Raw genomic sequence first — 23,198 nt, forward strand, 5'->3', positions numbered from 1 at the left:
GTTTCTGGATATTGGCAGGAACTGGAACATGCTGTCGTATACGCCGATCCAGAGCATCCCAAACATGCTAAATGGGTGACATGTCCGGTGAGTATGCTGGCTATGCAAGAACTGGGATGTTTTCAGCTTCCAGGAATTGTGAACAGATCCTTGCAACATGGGGCCGTGCATTATCATGCTGCAACATGAGGTGATGGTCGTGGATGAATGATACAACAATGGGCCTCAGGATCGTGTCACGGGAGCTCTGTGCATTCAAAATACCATCAATAAAATGCACCTGTGTTCGTTGTCTTAGATCTTTTGAGTTCAGCTCATGAAAAATGGGGGCAAAAACAAAAGTGTTGCATTTATAATTTTGTTCAGTGTAGATATAAAAATACAAAAAGAAAAAAAAAATGTATTCCATTCTTTGTTATCAACTAAATTAAGTGCATTAAACATTATATTATGTCATGGTTTCCCAAACTGGGGTTTGTGAAGGAGTGAAGCTAATAATTAATTAAATCTTTAAAATGTTAAATTGAAAGAAAGAAATAATTTAAAAATAAAAACATGAACATTTTATTTGTTTATGCTGTGAAGTCGTCTGACTACTGTGTGTGTGTGCAATTCCACAAAACTGGAAAACATCCTGAATATATATAAGCAATAGGCTTATTTAGTAAAGAAAATACAAGTAAAAAATGAAAAATATAACCAGATATAATCAGTTACTACCCAGTACTGTATGCATAGTCAATATATGTCAGCTTTACTGTAAGTTACATTACCATATACGGTAAAAAGTATATAATATTTTATTGTACATTTATTATATATATATATATATATAATTATTATTTTTAGAAAATAATATAATAATTTAAGGTGAAAATACATATTTGATTTAAAGGGGTCATATGATGCTGCTAAAAAGAACATTATTTTGTGTATTTGGTGTAATGAAATGTGTTTATGCAGTTTAAGGTTAAAAAAACACATTATTTTCCACATACTGTACATTATTGTTTCTCCTCTATTCCCCGCCTTTCTGAAACGCTCATTGGTCTGAAAAGCGAGGTGTGCTCTGATTGGCCAGCTATTCAGTGCGTTGTGATTGGCCGAATACCTCAAGCGTGTGATGGAAATGTTACGCCCCTACCATACTGTGAGAACTTGTATCGAGAACGGCGCGGCCGGCGGATTCGACAAAGGAGTATCCGGCGGGCTTGCGGCAACCACATGTGACGACCCGGGCTGGACTCCGCTTCGTCCACGATGAAAGCTGATCCGGTGATCCACAGCGCAAAGTTGATGTATTTTCCGGATCAGCTCTAGGCACGACGAAGCGGATATCGTCCTCTTTTGGAAGACCAAACAAAGTAGTTTCGCTTTCACAATGAAACACACAGCGCCTTCACGACATGGCGGCAGCAGCAACAATACTACAGCGAGAATAAAAGTTACGCCTTCTTTCTTTGCGTGAACATTTGGGCGGTGTTATGCAAATCTTCCCAGATAGTGACGAAGATATGTGGGGGGCGTGTTAGAACGAGCCGTTTTAGGTAGGTGTGGCTGACTCTTAACTTTTATAAAGAATATCTCTTTGGATTTGAGACTTTAGTCTTTGCAACGTTACAGATCTTCTTTAAGCACCAAGAGCTTGTAACACTCCAAAGAGAAAGGACAAATTTAAATCGCATCATATGACCCCTTTAACAATACATGCACTTTTACAGTAAAATACTGTTAAAATGATGTTTTTGCATGTCAAAGGTCTTCAGTCAGCGGTGTCTAAACCTGCTCCTGGACGGCCAATGTCCTGGAGAGTTTAGCTCCATCTTGCCCCTGTTGTGCCTAATTCTGACCCCAGCCAGATTATTACCCCCCTAGTATTGGTAGGTTTTTAGGGTTAGGTGTGGGGGAGGGGTTAGGATTTGAAGTGGGGTTAGGATTAGGCAATCAGATAGCGATTTCAACGAGAGGGGTAATAATTTGGCAGGGGGTCGAAAATGGGCCTGGAAGTTTCTAATGAGGCAGGACTGTGGGAACCCTGACAGTTGTTGACTAGCTGTTTGAGGTGGGATTCAGCTAAACTCTGCAGGACAGTGGCCCTCCAGGAGCAGGACTGGACACCCCTGGTCCATTTTAGCTTTGCCCTTACCTCACACATCTCTCCAGCCCTCATCCCTTCCAGGCAGCCCTCTGTAATATCACACTGCCCTTCGCCCATGCGCAACAAGCACCACTCATCCAGTGGAACCTGCAGTGCCGAGTCCTGCGAGCGGGGGTATGAGGTAGCTTGCTCGCTAGAATCAACGCTGGCTGTTGAATCCTGCTTTTGAGAAGCAGTATGTTGTGTTTCTCCCTCCGTAACAGTACTTCGCCGCACCTTGACCTTACATAGTGAGCCCATCATCGGCGTGAAGTCCCCTCGTTGTCTTTCTCCAAGCCACCTTCGGCGCACCTCCCACAGACCACCGGGACACGCGGAGAGCCACGACGTCTCACGTGGAAGACCAGGCACTTGGACTGTTGTCATGACGATGCGTTTTAAAAGACCTAAACATAAACAACGAAAGCTATTGAATGCAGACTACATGGGTGGTGGCTATCAAGGGACCTGTTAGCTCCGTGAATCCGTCTTCTTTTTAAACCTAGCGCATCCATAGCTTCAGATTGCATGCGTTTTTAAAATAGAAAACATTTGTAATGACACCTCACAATTTATAATATCACACATTTGTGAACTCGTGTAAGTTACCTACTTCAGTGCTCGTCGTTGTCGCTGTCAGACCCTCTTCTTCCACAGCAAATACCTCACATTGAAGGTCTTCCATCGCCCTCTAAAGGTGCGGCATGTATATGGGCTTACATTTGTACTTTGTACTCTTTGTCCAAATGTCGCTCTTTGGTGCAATTCGAGCTGAAAAACTTTGCGTTAACATGTGCTTTAATGTGTGTTTTCAATATGGCCTGGTACAATCATGACCATAATTAACGACATGCCTACTCTCAATTCAAAATAGAGTAGCCTACAAAGAAAGATATAATACTTTATGCAAAGATAAATGTGCAAAAGCTTAAAATTATAAACCAGTGCTTTTGTGGACAAATTCTGCCGGAAAGAGTATAGACTACAGCTTTACCAATAAAAACTGGCAAACATTATCAACAGGCCTTTCTGACATAGGTTTTTCAACTTTAAAAGGAAAAGTTATCTACAGGGAGTTTTAATGGAAAAAGATTGCTACATTGAAAACCTAAAGACATAATGGTTAATTGTGATTTACCATATAAAATGAAAATATATTTAATTTATTTAATTAAATATAAATGATTAAATATAATAAATTTAATTCCTCTATAAAATAAAACAATTATAATAATTTAGGGTGAAAATATACACATTTATAAAAATATATATATTTAACAATAAAATACATGTCCTATATTGTTAAAAATATGGTTAAAAATATTTGTTGCAAGTAATATTCTATGGTGAAAAAAGTAAATGGTCACTCTCAGAAGTCCCTTTGTGACACATTACATTTTGGTTAAATTTATGTTCCTTCTTACTTTTGCACAGTTATGTACTCTGATGGTGTTTTGTGTTGGTGTGAGTGTTGTACTCCGTCTACGTTTATACGACATTGCTCATGTTCTTTCTGATGAAATATGATTCATCCTATAAGTTCTTCTGTTCTACTGTCTTGAGTACTAAGTTGCTTATGAGTATATTTTAAGATGCAAAGTGATTTTTGGTACTGCAAGTAGATTAGTGTGTTAATATTATATTAGGTAATAAAATGCATGGTTCGGGTAAAATATGGAACAGTAAAATATACAGGTGCCAAAACACCTGCGTGTAATGCCTGAAACATGACTGTTTATATTTCAAATACAGTCAAATTATTATATATTACAGTGTAAACTTGTTGTATGTAGTCTGTAGTAGCATTAAAATGGAAAAAAAAAACAAATAAAACGAATATACTTTTCAGGACAAATTTTGCTTGAAAGTGCAATATGAGTGATGTGTCATTAAAAAGGAAATTAAAATATATAATCTTTTTTTATGTTCGACTAGGTCCATGAGTTTATTCTGTTCACAAAAATAACTGTGGTGGTATCAGATGGTAATACCATGTAATTTGATACAGCATTCTACATGCCATGGTACTGAATGATTACCATGCGTGGTATTTACATGGAAATCCAAGCAAGGTACTTCAAAGAACAACATACTTTTTTGTTAGTGTTTGGACTGGGCTGGGCAATGAGTCAGTCGTTCGTGGTAGAAGAATGGCCTTTGTGGCCGGAGGGGGCGTGCTTGATGTCGGCTCTGAGCTGTTTCCTGGGTGCATGCAGCGTCACAGACGGGCCGTCCAGTGCTGTGTGGCAGAGCAGAGCGCGTGAGAGAGAGAGGCAGGGCTGGGGCAGAGTTTAGAGCACGCTCAGTTGACAGGCGTCTACTCGATTCCGACAACAACACAAGCGAAGACACGGAGCTGTCGCGAGATACGCGCCTTTAACTGGATTAAGCCGAGAAAAGCCGTTCTGGACGGACCGAGCTCAAGGCGGATGAGTGCAGCCCGCGGGAGGGCAAGTGTGTTTCTGCGGCGGGGTCCAGTCAGCGAAAGATGAACAAAAACCACAGAGTGCCGAGCAACCGAACTCTGAACGCCGTGGAGGTGAAGAGCAAGGTGCGTAGCCAGCGGGCCAATTACTTTAATTAGTGTTCAATGACAGAACAGACTAGTCTTCGTGTTGGGAATAGACTTAAGTAAGACGCACTCAACACCTTACCCAACCTTTTAACGTTAAGTTCAGTCGACCGTTGCTTTTAGTCCTGAGGACACAATGTGTCCGTGCTGTTAGGGAGAGATTGTGTGTTTTGACAGGTGCTCTCCTATCTCATGTTGTCAGGTGTTTATTATATTGTAAAAATAATGTCTAAAAGTTTGTATTTGAGTTCTGATATAAACGTTACAAAAGCATGTATGGCAGGCCGTTTAAAAGTTATTCTTTTAACTAAACTATTTGTTTGATGTTACTATTACTTATTATTATTTTCTAATTACTAATTATTAATTCAATAGAGACTAGTTTCAGGTTAATTCAAACTAATACTTATTCATTACATACTAGCACTTATTCCTTTGCTACTATTCACTACCCTAATTAACAATTACTTATTACAGGGTTGCTGATAACAAATGACTGTTTTTCCATCGAAATCTATTGGGATATGTGGTTCAGATGTCAAGTGTTCATGTCTGTTAGATTAGTCTAGCACATTAGCATGTAGTAGTTCTTGCTGGTCCATTTAACAGTTTTACTAGCAGTTTATTGGGTACTGGCACTTTTACTAACTTATTACTAACTATGCCAGTATGAGACTGAGACACTAGTATGTATCCCAGTTGTTATTAGTAACATTTCTTATCTCAGTGGCTATAATTACGTATGTGTTGTCATATTTAATAACTAGTGTGGTTATTTTGTAGTTCAGTTTCAAATCATATTAGTAAGATGCTAGTAGTACCACTTGGAAATCACACTAGTGTTTAATAAACAGGTACTTGTGCCTGTTCAAATTGTACTAGAAAAACAGGAATGGATACTACTTTGAGTAGTTACAAGTAACAAAAGAAAATGTCTTAATAAATAATGCATAGTTACTAGTTAAACTGGAATAGGTGCTAGTTGGAAGTGAATAACTGAAATCAGAACCACAGATCCCTATAGAATTCAATGGAAAAACTTGCAATTTGTTCACCAGTGACAAGAGAATAGGGACTATTAGCAAAGGAGAACATACATTTGACTAATTTATTGGATATTAGTTACTATTGGAATAAGTGCAATTATTTTTATTACACTTATTATTTTTTAAGTGCTAGTATCACTAATAGATGCTAGTTTGTATTAAGGAGTAAGTGTTCAAATGGATTGCCATTGCAATGTATCAGTGACAATTCAATGAAAGCTGTTTTTCCCTCTAAACTTATTTTCCCTCTGTCATTTTGTAAATAAACTAATGCTCACTCCGCTTGGATTCCACACTTCACATCCACATGACAAGATCATGTTTGAGGAAATTAAATATTGACTGTTCTCAAAAAATGAGTTAAATCACATACCAAGCTGCACATGTGATAAATAAAATAACTATTACTCAACCAGTCTCACACAGTGAGCCTTATCTCTACTGTGACGTGAGACATGAGAGCAGTTTTACATGCATTATACGCACCTGAACATCTATACAGAAGATATTTATAACTTAATACTGCTGTAGTCTGATTTAGAAATCAAGTATTGGTTTTGTCTCAAACCTAAAAACCTGTTTACCTAGACAGTGTTCTGAACATGCATATGATGCCCAAAATTTGTCTAGGTAGACGGTTCAATGTCAAACATGGCTTTTTCTAGTTTATGTACATGTTATTGTAGGTATAGGGACAGTTATTCAGAAACAGAGCAATTTATATATGGTTTACTATGTTTATTTGCATTTTTCTTGTGTTTATCATTATGGATGAGGATGACACTATAAACAAGAACCTGGTCATAACTCACTCCACCAACTCAAAGATTTACAGGTCTGTTTTATAATAGACAAGCCATAGCTAGTGATGACGCTACAGCTGACTAAGTCTCAATCCTCCCTTCACATTATGTTTTTTTATTACCAAACCACTTCTTAACTTATTACAAATCATGAAAGAATTTAGGCTATTTTGACCAGTTAGTAAGCATTTAATTTTTGTATCAGATTTTTTGCCCATGATTTTCCTTGTTTATATATAGTATTTATTTATTTTTTGATTGCTACTGATACTGCTAGTCTATATTTAGTTACTCTATACTAAAATATAGTGCCTACTTCCCCTTAAAGGGATAGTTCATCCAAAATGAAAATGTTGTTATTATTATTGCTACAAAAAGGGAAATGTTTTTAAATGATGTACTGGTTGTTTTTTTCCTATATGCACAATGTACTGGCTCCATATTATCATTGGATATTAAAACATTTGCCAATTTTAAAATTTGTGGACATGGTTTCTGTCTATTTTAAGGAAAGTCTCTTGAAGAGTGCTTTTTTTATTAAGAGCGCATGTTGGTAGAGATGCAGCGATCTTAATACATCTCTACATGTTGGAGTGCGTTTTGCATGTGTTAGCAGATTTCAGTGTGATTTCCTTTTCTTTTTGTTTAAACAAACTAGTATAGGTTTGTAATACCAGGTATTTATCAGTTGTCAGCTATAACCTGAAAATAATTGTCGGTTTATCGGTTTCATCCACAATTTTAGTATCAGTGCATTCCTACTTTTTTTCCATGCACAATGACAGGAAAGAAGTCCATGCGATTTATGTAAAGTTGCCAGTTTCATTATTATTTTTTAAATTATTTATACTATTATAGTAAGTAAGTTTTAGTAATTTTGTTGTGTAAACTTTTGTCCTGCAAAGTTTTTAAGTTGAAGATTTTCATCTAATAGGCTATTTGTATTTTATTTCAGCTTTATTTCAATTAACGAAACCGATTTGTTATAGTTTTAGGTGTGTTCGTCTTGTTTTGCTGTGTGCTGATGACTGTTCCATGTTGTTAGTTTGGAGCAGAATTCAGGCGGTTCTCTTTGGAACGGTCCAAGCCGGGACGCTTTGATGAGTTCTATGGCTTGCTGCAGCATGTGCACCGGATCCCGAACGTCGATCTGCTTGTGGGTTACGCCGATATCCACGGGGACCTACTGCCAATCAACAACAATGACAACTACCATAAAGCAATTTCCATGGCAGCGCCCCTGCTGCGTCTCTTCTTGCAGCGCAAAGGTGAGGATCGTGTTTTTGAAGTGGGTCATTGGTCAAATTCAACTCCATATGGTATGCACACAACCATGCTCTGACACAGGTTCCTTTAGATCCCTTATGGTCATAACACTCACAGTTGTAGTTCATTTGTCCATCTGTATGGTGAGAATTTATATGTAGTTGAATTATATGCACAAATGTGTTTCGACTGATAACATATGTGGAGGCGACAGCTGTACTTCTGGAAGCTGTCAGACCAGAAGTGGTGCTTTTGTTTATATATCTGTCATCAGATTATAATGTGACGGGTAATGTTATGTAGTCCTAGGGGAAGTGAGTTGTGTTCAGTAACCTGGTTGCTAGTTAGCTGGGTAAAGTCTAATTTCAGCTAAGTTTTCTTCATGTAATCCTTACTAACAGCTTTTTAATGTTCCAGTTTGCAGTGAAACAAATGATTGCTTATTTTATTGATATTGTATATTACAGTTTAATTACAGCTATGCGATTATGATATTTAAGACATTTCACCTATTTTATTTCATAATCTCCCTTGATGCATTTTTCTTTAACTAATATGGTCAAGTGTTTCTTAATTTGGGTTAAAAGTCTTCAGACTTTGAGACGTTGAACCCTCGAATGAGCTCACTTGAAAGGAACAATATAAAGTAAAAAGTCTCAACTGGTGACACAGTTCACAGTTGTTGTGTGCTTTTGGTGTATCATGGCCCCAGGATGTGGGGTGCCCCACTCTAAGCTGTGTCTGTGTGCCATATGACCTGTAGATGGTAAGCCACTTTGTCGGGCGGAGATTAGAGGGGTCACTGTGTAACACTGTGTGGCCTGCGTTTCAATTACACGGCGACGCTAGCTCCATGCTGTGACCTGTTGCTATGGTAGAATATGTGACACAGAAGCACATAAGGACTCCACATGGGGAGGAACCCTATATCTTATACACAAATGTTTTAAGGTCTTTGAATGCATGCGTGTGGAGGTAAGGGCTATGCAGACGTTATTCCACATGCTAGATCTGATTTGAGTACAACAGATACATATTGGATAAATGGCAAGCGGAATAGGAAGAATGCCAAAATAACAAACTTTTTCAAATAAATTCTGTTGTAGGAACAAGATTTATGTATTATTTTAAATCCAGGCATGTACAAAGTTGGTGTCGTATTGGACATACTAGATTAACTCATGGACATATATTGATTGGTAAAGAAGCACCAAAATGTCAATATTGCAGGACTCACTTGACAGTGAAACATGTGCTTTTGGTCTGCCCAATATTTAATGTCATGAGACAAAGGTTATTATCAGGACAAACTCTTGTCTTGAGGAATTGTTTTATAATATGGACCCAGGAAATCTTTTACAGTTTCTTTCAAAAGTAAATTTAAAGAATCTTTTATAGAATTGTATGTGCAATACTTTGTTTTATAATTGTTTTTATTAATTAATTTATTTTTATTGTATATTTTATTGTGTACTACTATATTGTTTTTCTGATGTATAAACTTTGCCATGAAATAGTCTGTGAAGCTGATGTGGCAATAAACTTAGGCTACGTCCACACGAAGCCAGAGCTTTGCCTATCTGATCTTTTTTTTTTTTCCTCATCTCAAGAAATATCTGCATCCACACGAAACCAACACAAAATGATGTAGTATACATGCCAGAGCAGCATGTAGCGCTGTAATTCTGCCACAGAAATACACTAAAAACGGAGTAGAAGACTTGGACTATGCGCATAAACCTTGCGCGCGGTATAAAAACGAACATGGAACAATACATTTATTAATCTGTGTTAATGTTAGTTAATAAAAAGACAATCATTCAGTGTTTTTTCATGTTTTTGTTGCTGTTACGTGACGTATCGGTGTCTGACTAGGGGCGAGACGTGGGCTGAAATAGAAAAAATACGGATTCGCTGTCCACACGAAAAAGCAAAGGGCGGCGTTTTTAGATTTATTCACTCTGGGACCTGGTTTCACTCTCCCAAAACGCCGTATCCGTGTGGACGAAATGCCTATACGATACAAAATGTATGCGTATAATGCTAATCGCGTCTCCGTGTGGACGGGGCCTTAAATTAAACTGTAAACTGATCTGAGTAGCCTAATGCCCTAAATGCTACGTGCATTAATTTGCGTACTTGATTAGGCTGATTAAACTTCAGTTTGAAAACCTAGTGAGCTGTCTTGCTGTCAAAGGCAATGACATTTTGAGGCAATATCTCAACTGAAAAGAAGCCTATAAGTAGGTCCAGATGAAATCAGGCATTTTGTGGTGATTGTAAAGGGATAGTTCGCCCAAAAATGAAAATTCTGGGATCACTCAAAAGAAGATGTTTTGAAGAATGTTTGTAACCAAGCAGTTGTTGGACCCCATTGACTTCCATGGTAAGAAAAAAAAAAACTATGGAAGTCAACTGTTCATTACCCACATTGTTCAAAATATCTTCTTTTGTGTTCAGTAGAAGGAAGAAATTCATGAAGGTTTGTAACAACCTGGGTTGGGTGAGTAAATGATGACAAAATAAAAAAATTTGGGTGAACTATCCCTTTAAGGGAAATTTTGTTGAATGCTATAAACTAAATATGGTCAACAAAATAATGATTCTTATTGGCTCTCAATGTTGTTATCATTCATCATCTGGACAATCATTGTGAAAGTGACTACAATATTGTTCCTCTGTAGTGTGAACATCCCTATTCTCATAGAAATGATTTTTAAACTTCATAGTTATCAAATGTCATTCTTGGTGTGAACTGCCATAAGAGTATTACATTCGTATTGGGGGCTGGAAGGCCTAATCAAATTGGCAAAATATTAACTAAACAAACACATAAGAAGTAGGGAATGTCTTCTATCTTATAAATTCAACTGATTCCTTTAGAGTTTGATATTAACATGTTGCTAAGATAACAGTACAGTAGTCTCAATAATATGCATAAAAATTGCATAAACATTTAGGTAACAAATATTAGGTAAATAAATAGCGTATCATAAGTAGATTGTATTGGTACTTTTCCATTGTCATGGAATAATTTTTTTCACAATGCGTTGTTCATGATTGCCTTCACTGTGAAGGATAATTGCAATGTTGCCTTTGAATTTGGCATAGGCTAAACAGTGTGTTTTAGAAAGCAGTCTACCTTTTGGAACATCCTTTTTATTGGTAGCATTGTGATGCCTTAAAATGCTGTCTAAGTAGGCATCCCGCCAGGTCTCAGAACAGAGCTAGAGACTAAAGTATTTTCTTTCGAAGATTTCCACCAAGGATCACATGAGATCCAGAGTGTTTGATGCACTTTGATGGAAGCCAGCATGTGCACACACATAAAAAACATCTATGTGCGAGTCAGGATTTATGAAATCACATCAAGGTGTGCAGTACTAAGACCATCAAACTAACTGAAATCTTTTGTACAGAGTCTTACAGTCATTGAATGGCACACATTCAGTGATCTGGGTTAAGATAGCCTTCGCTGTGGTTGGAGTTCATGTGGGGGATGGGGGGGTCTGAAGCATTCTTGAGCGGTGCGCCTCGTCTGTGGATTGTGTTTGGAATTCTGGATTTTGTTCTGTTGTAGCCTGTTTTGCATATTCAAGTGGCTTGACTTGAGCTCAGCTTACTGGATCTTTAATGAGGATGTTTTGTAGGGTGTGAATGTACATCTAAACACTCCAAATAAGGGTTTATGTGTTTCAATAAGCATCCCGTCCCAATGCAGACATGCTTTTTCAGACAACAGTCAGGATGACCACAATACGCCAATCCCATGCTTGTTTACCTGCTGCCATGGCAGCGGTGAAGAGCTCAAGCCGTGTGGGGTTAATGATGAGGCATTCTTGAGTGGTGATTGTAGCATGATGGGATAGATACCACATATTCAGGATTGTTGGGGACCAAATATAATAATTTAAGAATGAACCACTGAAAATTTGAAAGCTGTATCTGAATATTGAGTGACGTCCCCCACCCTCACTGTCTATGGTGGTTGTGGAGCTGCCTGTCTGTTGTGGATATGTGTTTGCTGGCTTAAGGGGTGTTGGCACCTGTGTGTCTATTTGCATCATGTGATTTCCTGATCAGACATCCTGTTCAGCCACTGGCACTGCTGTGTCATAATATTGGGTCTGTGCTCTGTGCTCTACATTCACTCCTCCTTGTAAACAGATGAGTCCAGGAAATAACCTCTGTTCCCAAACCTAGTGCGATGCCTCCCTAGACAGCATTTTAAGGTGTCATAGGAACACTCCCGATGAGAAGAGTTCTTGGAAGTAAGAAAAAACATTACACTGGTCCTCTTAGATGCTCATTTTGCCCAATTAAATTAAATTAATAGACTGTTTTTTCCCAATATTTCTTTGTATGATGTATATGTTTCAGGTATTAATGTGATGGCATATTGGTCTGCTTGATTGGTATACATCTGCTTGAACTATACCTACCTAAAATGTACTGATAACCACCATAATAATACAGGCAGTAAGAATATAGACGTGCACATGATTATACACATCCAGGCCATCACCATCAGGGTAACTTGCATGACACTAAAATAATGCAATAAACATAGGCCTAAACTAAATAAAATTGAACACAAAACACCATAATGAACATTACTGATAACAATAATAAGAGGAAAAAAACAATTTAAAATATAATCAAATGTTGTATACAGGTACTTCTGGGAATGCCCTTTTATTGTTTTTCACTGTAAATTATTTGGCCATTTACAGTTATTACTGTGTATAAGGTAACTTGCAGTTAACCAATCAAAAGGTTTTACCATAGCATTTTTAGTCTTTTTTTCTGTAAACATAATTTTTTTTACAGTGCAGCTTAGCAGCCAGCGGCACAAAAATGGGGTATGCAACATATGCGTTGCATACGTGTCATAATCATATCCAAAAGCCATCCAACGGTGTGATCTTCTCCTACTTATCTGCTTTGGCAGGGGATGCCAAATTTTGTTTTGCATTCACCTTAAAAATTGGGTTGTTGCTCCCCTCTTAGCAACATGCTAACATTAAATGAGTTGAGTCTCCTATGCACTTCACACAAGGATTATTATTTGTGTGGCGCGTGGACTTGCTGCCTCTGTACAGCGTTCCAAATGTGTCACTTATGAGGTTCCATTTTGGTTAGGATGCTGCCTTAGAAGAAAGCTGCCTGTAAGCTGACAGCCTGCTAGCTTTTGAACAAAGTTTCAGTTAGCGTGCTTGACTTGCTAACTTTAATATCAAATCAAACTACAAAATCTTTTGAATGAGGTTGTAGTTGAGTAATTCCACTGAGATTAATTGACGAGTCAGCTGATAGTATTAGCATTAATCTGTCTTTTGTTCACTCTAATTAATCCTTCCACCTGTGTCTGTTTCTATTAATAGCCCCATGATTCATTTTATTGTGTCATTCATTACACATAATTTCCATTCCTTTCATAGTTTTCTCAGCGTATATGGAATCCTCCCTACCGGCCTCACCTGTCTGAGAGGTGTGGTTCAGGAAAGCAGCTGAAATAGTTTCTTGAGAGCACTGTGACTTATGTTTTAGGAATCTACCCACTCTTTTCTTGTCTCTTTTGCTTTTTCTCTCCCCTTTCTTTCCTGAAACTGCAAATTTGTTTACTTTTCCATTCATGTCATCAGCTGATTCAGGGCACAGGGGTGGGTTTGTGTTTTATTGACACCTATGACGTCTACAGCTTTTATTGCCGTTTCAGTTTTAGGAGGAGCCGCTTTAATAAGTGGGAGGAATTCCAGGGTCATGGAATGTCACGCCGATGCACAGAAGCACTGGAACACTGTTATGTCATCATGCCTGGGTAGAGAGGGTCAGTGGGGGGGAAGGGGCAGTTAGTTACTTGTGGGGGGGAAGGGGCAGTTAGCTGCAGGATTGTGGGGAGGCAACATACTGTGTGGAATGTGGTCAGACTCTGATCACCTCTGCTGATTAGATTAGACAGGACAGGAGTGCTGCACATGGGTGTGCGAGGAATGAAGCAGCCCGTGAACATATAGAAGTGTAGGCAGGGACCAGAACAGGGAAGATGTGATGGAAAAACTGCGGGAGGGAAAGGAGGTATTATTAGTGGGAAAACACTCTGCTATTACATTATTGTTGAAAAAAAACCCTGGTCACTGGTTAGTTCTTTTTCACAAACACGTCATTCACATACATACTGTTTGTTGTCAACCCATGTTCAAATTGAGTTGTTCTTGTGCTTTATGGTGATTTGTTGAAGAGGTGTCGATATCATCATATATCAAGTTTTTCTCACAATATTGTATTAATAGCCTACTTTACATCCTTGTATAAATATACACTACAAAAAGTTTGAGGTCAGTAATATTTTTGTAATGTTTTGAAAGAAGTCTCTTATGCTCACCAAGGATGCATTTATTTAATGAAAAAAAAGAAGAATAATATTGTGAAATATTATTACAATTTAAGGGCGTACTCACACTAGGCATGGTTGCTTTGTACTGTGCCCGGTTCAGATCGTGTAGTGAGAGTACAGCATAAAATTACTGTTTTGTATTTTAATATGTTTTAAAATGTCATTTTTTCCTGTGATGTCAAAGCTGGATTTTCAACAGCCATTACTCCAGTCTTCAGTGTAATATAATCCTTGAGAAATAATTCTAATGTGCTGATTTAGTGCTCAAAACATTTCTTCTTATTATGAATGTTGCAACAATGTTGTAGTTTGTTTGAAATAGATATCTTTTGTCACACATTAAATTGTCTTAATTGTCACTTTTGATCAATTTAATACATCCTCGCTGATTAAAAAAATATTAATTTAGTTTAAAAAAATCGTACTGCCCCCAAACTTTTGAACGTTAGTGTATGTTTATGTGTTCATTCATGTAACTTCTTTTAGTTAAATTATAGAAGTAGCAGGTTGTCTAAATAGCAGTAATACTCAGAAACCAGCTTTTTGAGTTAGTACGATGCCATACTAAGGATGTGCAAAACTACATTTATCAAAATCGACTAGTTAGTGGGCTGCCTCAATGACCTGTCAACTAATCAGTCTTAACTGGAAAGACTGTATAATTAGACTAGGTTTGGGTTTGACCCTGGTCAGAGGTGCTTCTAAGACACATGTTCCTGTGTTCAAAAATGACTGAAGTACAACCAAATGCAGCGTTTTAAGACACTCAGTTTTTTATTGCATCAGTTTTGAGTTTTGAATGCTGATAACTTTAGTATTTTATGATGCTTCTGTGTATGATTAACCTCAGAGCAGTAAAACACCTTCCAAACTGAACTCTGACCATGTGCCCTTTACCAGTGCACTTCACATTCCTCACAGAGTCAAAGGCAAGAGAAGGTGCAGGTTATCAGGAAGGTCCTCACTGTGGAAACTGAGTGATAGGGTGTCCCAGCTACGACTGAGTGCAGGAAGTCTCCGCTACATGATTCCATCTTCTATAACATGGAAAAAGTGTGAAAATGTTTGTAGACTGACCAGAATTTCTATATATTATATTTCTATTATTATATCCAAAAGTGAAAGTACCAGTTATTTAACTGTGGAACCTGCAGGGCTAGCCCACAGAAACAAGCCTAGCCCAACTGAAGTAGCACAGCAGTCACAGTCACTCCCTGAGAGACTGTGAAAGACAGAAAGAGAGAGATAAAGATGATGATACATTGAAGGAAGAGAGTGGGAGGGAGAAGAATGAGCAGTGTCAGCATGAATTAAACTGAAGGCAGCAGTACATGACATGAAGGAGTCATTCTACCCACACACGCTCTTATTAACATACACATTGCACATCCTTAAAATTGTTACAAATCTGTCCTTAACAATATCCTTCACAGAGCTCAAGCATTATAAAGGGGCTATGCAGCATTATAAGTACTAAATTAAATACAAGCGTTCAGTTGAGTTTTTGTTTTTTTTGTTTGTTTGTTTTTTGACAGCATAAATGTAAAATAAAATACCAAATTTCACAACTTTTTGGGTTATTCCATCTCAAATGGTCCCATTATTGTAAAAATGGGAAAATTAGGAAAATTAAAAATGGTCAAGCAACCTCCATTGAACCACTTGAAAAGAATTTATCCTTTTTCCATACCGTTTCTTTTTGAGAGACGTACCATAATTTGATTTTTGTGTTTTGCACTCAACAGTCAGTTTGTTTCTCTTTTACCTGCCCCTCAACAGCACATAAAACAAAATGATTTGTTTTTGGTCGCTGTACATATCAGTGAGATGTGCTCTTCCTGTCTAAGTGGGTGGTTCCTGGCCAAAATAAGTTAATCAAATTTGATAATGTTGATAGTCAACAGTCTGGCTCTCTGCATGTAACACTTAAAGATCTTAGCTCTAAGAGCTAGGCTAATGCCTGACACCAGTCCCCATCCTGAAATCACATATTTCCCTACAATATAGTAAGTGAAAAACAGTATGTGAAAAGAGTAGTATATTACAATAGTATATAACAGTAGGTAAATACCCAGATGATCTAGTACTTGCAGCAAGACTTGAAGTGCTCATCCAATGGATATTATACTGTCCCATGAGGCCCCAGGAGAGAATTTGTGAATGGCAGTAAATTGACGCCACTGGCGCTTGTAGATCACATGACTGTGACGACATGGCAAATGTAGTACATCAAGATTAAATTCATACTACACACATTCATACTATATAGAACTTCGCAAAGGTCGCAAAAGTACCTATTTAGAGAGTATGTGATTTATTTTGCTGTTTCACAGTTCACAGGAAATGCATCATGATGATGTGTTGGCAGCTCAAGGTTGTTTACACATAATAGCCAATTTGATTGACTTGCCATTTTTGCTTAAATTAGAAACTGCTGTAATGATTCCCATACACAGTGAGTTTCATACACAGTGCACCTTATTTTCGCACATTTTCTCCAAGTATTTTATTCTCAAGGGTTTTTCCCATGTTTTGTTGCTCTCAGACTTTTCGTTCTCCCTCCGTTATCAGAAGAGGTCTCACTTTATCTTAGCTGTGACACAGAAGTATGTACTCAGCGAGCCCAGAACAGCAGCACCTTATAAAGTTTCTGTATTGAAAAGTTTTTTTTACACGTCAACCCTCACTCTTTCATTCTCGTTCTCTCTCCCTGGCCTAATAAGTGCTCATTATAGCCCTCTCTCCACCCTCACTTTTCCACTCTTCTCTATCTTGCTGTGACTGGAACGGGATGGCACACACTCCCCATGTGGGAGACGTCCGGACTTAACCTTAAAGAAGCAGAAATGTTTCCACAGATGCTGTTGTGCCATCAGTGGCTTCTCGTCTGAATAATCTGCGTGCTCGATTCTTTGCAAGCAGCTTTGTGGAGCAAGACCGTAAACGGCAAGTAGTAGAGTGGCCACATGCAAAAAACCCTGAATGAAACATTCACAAAAGTGAAACATGAGCCATCACGGCCTTCATAAGGCCTGCTGAATATTGGATTAGATGAGTCTGTCACTCTCAGTTTGCGGTGAGCAGAGACACAGTGTGACATCTCTATTGTTTTCACACTCTTTGTGGGATGCTTCTGACCAACGCGCCTGCCCGCTAGGGTTGGGCCGATAGACGATGCCATCGTCCATCGCCGATGGCTGATAGACATCACGATATTGAGCCGGCATCGTGATGCCCTCCCCATACCCCTCGCAATCTGCCGTATCCCAATACCGTGTTCGGAAAGAAAATGACATGTATACGGAACCTCTAAAGGGAATAAATACAAGCTGTGAGGAATATATATTTCAATATTTTCCCTCGCAGTATATCATTGGGTAATTATACTAACGTTACATATATTTCGGGCATCAGGGAGCCGCTATTATATAACTGGCATTGAAACTGCTTTTGAATGCACGATCGCTTTTTAGTTTCACTTTCACTTTCGAGATTCACGATCGCACATACTCTGTTTATACTATGGAGTGGCAGTACTTACCACACATTTTACAAGATTAGATGTTTGTCAGTGGTGCTCAGGATCTGCAAATCATTCGCTATCATCCTCAGTCATCTCTCCTTACTCTGTTTATGTGGTAAGTGAAATTTTATGTACTGTAATGTAACAGGCAACCGTTACACCGTGTCTACACCAGACGCGACAGTTGTCGTGTCGCGGCGCACCGCACCGCATCAGCTTAAGTATGTCTACACTGGACGTGACAAAGCGATCATTGAAAATCATTTGAAATTTGTGTCAACACGTCATAAATAGAGCGCGGCAGCAGTTTACTGTGGGGGATTTGTCGTGTCGCACCGCGCCACATCCAGTGTAGACAGCATCGCTGATAATAAGTTCTATACACTGATCTATATATAATGAATCTCTATTATAGATCAGTGGTTCTATAGTATGTTGTTGTGCCGCGCCACTCGCGTCCGGTGTAGACATGGTGTTAGGAATGGTTATTTGTTTTCCGTGCCTTATAAGGATTCACTCTTTGGGCACACCCCCGCCCCCGCCGATTTGTCATCACCCATTGCGATGTTTCACTGTAGACATCGTCCGATGCCAATTTTGTAAACATCGCCCAACCCTACTGTCCGCCTCTGAACTGACCATGCATACTTAATTATGATTATGAATATTCAATAATCAAACAAGTTGTTGAAAGATATTATTTTCTTTATTTTTTGTGTGGAACATGTTTTTGTAATGACCCAAGGTGCAATTTATTTTTACACTTTGTTTTATACCTAGAGACACAATTTGTTTAAAATTATGATATCCTGACTCATATAATATCAGTGGCCTAGAAAAAGCTATTTTAATCAATATCAGGGATGCACAATGTAGCAAATCTCAAAATTAATATCCATTTTTCATACTGTACATTATAATGATGCCTAAATTCACTTGTAGCATTTAGAATGACTGATTTTAGTTTTCAGTGTTTTATTTTTTATTTATTCAGACAAAATATTATTTTTAGTGTCTACATTTCTCAGTTACTTGAAAACGCAGAAGAGTTAAGAATACACAAACGGTCACCTGACCTTGAGCAGACTGTGAAGACCCTGCGTAATGGGATACTGATCATCTAAGCAAAGGTGGGACTGCATTTCAATAAGCTCACACACAGTATCTTATGCTCACCAAGGCTATATTTATAGAACAAGGCTGTATCAGAAATACAGTAAAAACAGTAATATTGTGAAATATTATTACAATTTAAAATAACTGTTTTCTATTTGAATATATTTTAAAATGTAATTTATTCCTGTGATGCCAAAGCTGAAGTAGTGTTTTCAGCATCATTACTCCAGTCTTCAGTGTCACATAATCCTTCAGAAATCATTCTGATATGCTGTTTAAAAAACATTTATTATTATCAGTGTCAAGATTCTTTGATGATCAAAGTTTAAAAGAGCAGCATTCTTTTAAAAGTTAATAAAAGTATTAATTTCTTTAAAAAAAAACTATATATATATATATATATATATGTGTGTGTGTGTGTGTATTATTTTAAATAATAGTAATTATGAATGACATAAATCAAAAGTCATAAATCATTGTATGACTGACTAATCATCGATCTTAAGTCAACAAATACATGATTTTTAAAATTTGCATTGTATTGCTCCAGGCCATAATTCAGAAATAGCTGATCGTATCCCCGGGCCTGCCTCTAATGATTGTAAGGAGCCCAATGCATGATAGGGGTGTAAAAAGGGCCTGTATGCTTGTGTGTGGACTGTCTCCAACATGTTTGTAATGAGCCATTACGACCGGACTGGTTTCTGTAGCGTCAGGTTTCACAAAGAGCCAGCTGTCCTGCATTCAGGAAGTGAGATGATAGAGGTTTGTGTGTCCGTTAACATGATGCGGTTTCCATATATCATAAGCTGCTTTTATGCATCCTTTCACTTTTTCTCTTCTCGATCTCTGAGCTAACAGAAGAGCTAGTTTGTGCCTGTTTGAGTGGTCCTCAGGGACTTCCCATGCTGCCCTTCAACTCTGACTATGAAGCCATTGTTACACTTCAATATGGAAGAGTGGAGCAGATAAGGAAGGAAGAGAGGAGAAGAACGATGAAAAAAGACCTCCAGCCAAACTTGCATAGTTGAGACTTGTGTGTGCATGCTGCGTGTTTGTGAATAAACCTCAGCTCTATTAGGTCATAAAGACATTTTTATGATGTCTGCAGGTATTTAAGGCAAGTTGCCAAATGATTGTTAAAATTTCAACACAGGGCTGCATATTCATGTTGAAACAAAACACAAGGACAATCCAGGTAGTTTTCTGGTGGGAACTGGCGGGGGGACCTTTGCTCTTACCGAACAATCAATCTTGTGTGTGCGAGTGTGCTTTGACTATATTTGGGCTGAAGTGAAATCTATTCTCATGCTAGATCACACAGATTCGTCCCTGCTTACATGGTCCTGGTTAAACAAACACAGTGGAGGAAAATACTTTTTGTTTTTGAGTTACAATTCAGGTTTATGGCATAAAAAAATCCACAAAAACATCACAACCCTTGTCTGACATAGATACAAAAGATCAGTAAATAACATACAGATGTTAGTTATAATCTTATAATATGGTGGTTTTTGTTAATAATTACATCTCTCAGGTTAACCATTGTTCATTCGGATTAATGGGAGTTCAGAAAAACGCATGGTACTGCTTTAAACTCTCTCAGACATTTCCAGCCTTCACGCACATACATTTATATCCTCTCTCCCTTCCTACTTTATTCTCCTTTTGATCTTGAGTATGAATATCTTGCAGGTGAAAGTCCAGGCTGTGATTAAGCCTCTGAGGAATTCATAAATGGCAGCTGAGAGAAAAAGAGAGAGAGGTTGAAAGGAGGCTTGGGTTTACAGTAGATTACACATTAGCTGAGGGGCGGAGGGAAACTAACAAGCAGGCATTCTCTACTATGGTATCCCCTGCAGGTCTCTCCTTACAAAGCTGTGGGAATAGTCCATCAAGAGTCAAGACCAAAAAAAACACACATGAGAAATTGATGTGATAATTAAAAATGATGAACATGCACAAATAATGTACGTTTACATTCCCAATGATATGCATGCGTTGTCCAGACACTTTTAGTTATTGCACTATATTGCCCATTTTAATTTTATTTAATTTTATTTTATTTTTAAATAAAGTAAAAGCTAACAAAAAATTTTAAGTGTTTTAAATTATTTTCATTTATTATTTAAATTAAACATGACTGTTGATCAGAGTGGTTGTTTACATTCACAACAATATGCAGATATTGTACTGCATTTACAAAGCCACTGAAAAGTGTTGATGCCTAGACACTTTTAGTTGTTTTACTATATTACCATTTTATTTTTGTTTAAAAACAAGCAAAAATCAAATATATACAAAAAAATTTATTTTATGGTTGAATGACTTGACCATTGTTACCCATCACTAAATAAACTAAACTTGGTTTCTAACCCACAATATTCCTTTAAGTTGCAATGTCTAACACAAGCGTTACATATTTACATTCTCTTTCTCATTCTTCTTCCTTTTGTGCAGAGGAGGCAGATTATTCAGCATTCGGCACGGACTCCGTGACCCGTAAGAAGACCCCGGCGGCAATCGCAGCGGTCCTCCTTCGCCCGGATGCCAACAAGAAGAAGCCTCCTATTATCATCAGCCTGCCCAAAGATTTCCGGCCAGTGTCCTCCATCATTGATGTGGACATCCTACCAGAGACACACCGCCGTGTCCGTCTCTACAAACATGGTCAGGAGAAACCACTGGGCTTCTACATTCGCGACGGGTCCAGCGTACGCGTTACACCCCAAGGCCTGGAAAAGGTCCCGGGCATCTTCATCTCTCGCATGGTCCCTGGAGGCCTGGCTGAGAGCACGGGACTGCTGGCCGTCAACGACGAGGTGCTCGAAGTCAACGGCATTGAGGTGAGCGGGAAGTCTTTGGACCAAGTAACGGACATGATGATCGCAAACAGCCACAACCTCATTATAACCGTCAAACCAGCCAATCAGCGCAATAACGTGGTACGCAACAGTGGAGGCGGAGCCACATCCGGCAGCTCAGGACGATCATCTGACAGCAGCACCAGTTTCTACGGTTACTCAACTCCTGGTTCGATGGCGATGACCCCATCCCATATTATCCAGAACTATGAACCAGATGAGGAGAGCGAGGAGGAGGAGGATCTGGTCATCGAGGCAGACGGAGAGGCTAAACTTATTCTGCAGGCAGGGGCGCGGGCGAGAGCCAGCACCAGCATGCCCGCCCTGCCCAGGTACGAGCCCCACCTCGACCTCCGCCCCTCAAATGGTACCATGGCAAGCAGTGCAAGCGTGGGGTCTCTGAATGTCCATGACAGGGGTTTGGAAGGGCGAAATCTAGAGGAGGACGGCACAGTCATTACACTGTAAAGATGCACACGCAGCATATAATCACACACATATGCCAATACACGCTATTGTGTGCCATAGGACTGAAAATGCATGTCTTTATATTTGGTCCAGGACCAAAAGAGAAGGCCAGTCACCACAGCACCTTATAGCACTTCTCTAAAACCGCAGGACCAGGTAGTTCCTATCATCAACCCCATGGAGAGCAGCACAGCACCAAAAACAGCTGCTTCTTGCGTTATAATGAACTTCCTGAGTCAGTGTGATTGAATGAATGCAGACGGCCATCAGATACTCAGCACCGTATGAGTCATGACAATCTTTTTATACTTTGACAACCACTCCCTTTCGAGCCACAAGGCTCTAGGGTTATCAGAGAACAAAGTACAATGGATTTTACCCATCCTCTGCGTTACCATGGTAACTGAGTCTGAGCTACAGAACTTCAGAAGGAACTGAAATATGCTCTTCATCCATTCCCGTCTGCAACATTAACACTCTCAGCTTACCGATTTTTTTGTGGTTTTCAGGGGAATTGTGAACCTTTTGTGGGGCTCGAGTGAATGTTTAGGAGATATTTTCATGTGATCGGACATTTCAGTACGGTTATAGACTGCTGCCTTGGTTAAGATGTCTATTATTATCTCAAATGTTTTTAATCATAGCCAAAAAGACAGATGATTAATGTCATATTTTTCATACTGATATGTTTTATTTGCATCACTTATATTTCCTTATGACAAGGGCTATCATCCTGCTCTTTTTCTAACCTGTGGTTTATTTTACCTGTTGATCTTGACTTGATAACCCTTTCTGGGGATTTGGAATACATAATCATTATCGGTAATGTTTCGAAGGAGTGCTCTGATGTGGACACTTGGTTGTTTCATTTATGAAGAGTGTTTCTACTGTGATACTTTTCAATAAGGTTCATTTAGTTAACATTAGTTAAAAGGATAGTTTAGCCAAAAGTTCAAAATAATCAAATATCATTTACTCATACTTATGTCATTCTAGACCTGTATGA

The 23,198-nt window shown here is 38.5% G+C and overlaps 2 protein-coding genes across 3 annotated transcripts in view; one reads left to right on the forward strand and one right to left on the reverse strand.

The window, feature by feature from the left end:
• The window catches only part of LOC107562454 (FK506-binding protein-like), a 5,763-nt gene extending 2,929 nt beyond the window's left edge, over positions 1-2,834 (reverse strand). The window contains exons 1-2 of one of the 2 annotated variants that reach the window (XM_016247086.1): positions 2,751-2,834; positions 2,147-2,544 (exon numbers count right to left, since the gene is read on the reverse strand). In XM_016247086.1, the coding sequence (XP_016102572.1) occupies positions 2,147-2,524 (378 nt within the window). In that variant the 5' untranslated portion in view covers positions 2,525-2,544; positions 2,751-2,834. Of the gene's footprint in view, positions 1-2,146; positions 2,545-2,746 lie in introns of both variants that reach the window. The other variant, XM_016247087.1, reaches the window with a different exon arrangement.
• A 1,418-nt stretch (positions 2,835-4,252) lies between these two features.
• Positions 4,253-23,153, forward strand: LOC107562464 (partitioning defective 6 homolog beta-like). The gene is made up of 3 exons (XM_016247099.1): positions 4,253-4,688; positions 7,604-7,826; positions 21,321-23,153. The coding sequence occupies exons 1-3, from the start codon at positions 4,626-4,628 to the stop codon at positions 22,190-22,192; spliced, it is 1,158 nt and encodes a 385-aa protein (XP_016102585.1). The 5' UTR covers positions 4,253-4,625; the 3' UTR covers positions 22,193-23,153.
• The last annotated feature ends 45 nt before the right edge of the window (positions 23,154-23,198 follow it).

Source organism: Sinocyclocheilus grahami, unplaced genomic scaffold (assembly GCF_001515645.1).
Source record: "Sinocyclocheilus grahami isolate Dianchi unplaced genomic scaffold, SAMN03320097.WGS_v1.1 scaffold824.1, whole genome shotgun sequence".
Lineage (NCBI taxonomy): Eukaryota > Metazoa > Chordata > Actinopteri > Cypriniformes > Cyprinidae > Sinocyclocheilus > Sinocyclocheilus grahami.

Coding starts and splice junctions, on each gene's coding strand:
- LOC107562464 (XM_016247099.1), top strand. CDS start 4,626: ATGAACAAAAACCACAGAGTGCCGAGCAACCGAACTCTGAACGCCGTG. Junction 4,689..7,603: donor CCGTGGAGGTGAAGAGCAAG/GTGCGTAGCCAG, acceptor CCATGTTGTTAG/TTTGGAGCAGAATTCAGGCG. Junction 7,827..21,320: donor TCTCTTCTTGCAGCGCAAAG/GTGAGGATCGTG, acceptor CCTTTTGTGCAG/AGGAGGCAGATTATTCAGCA.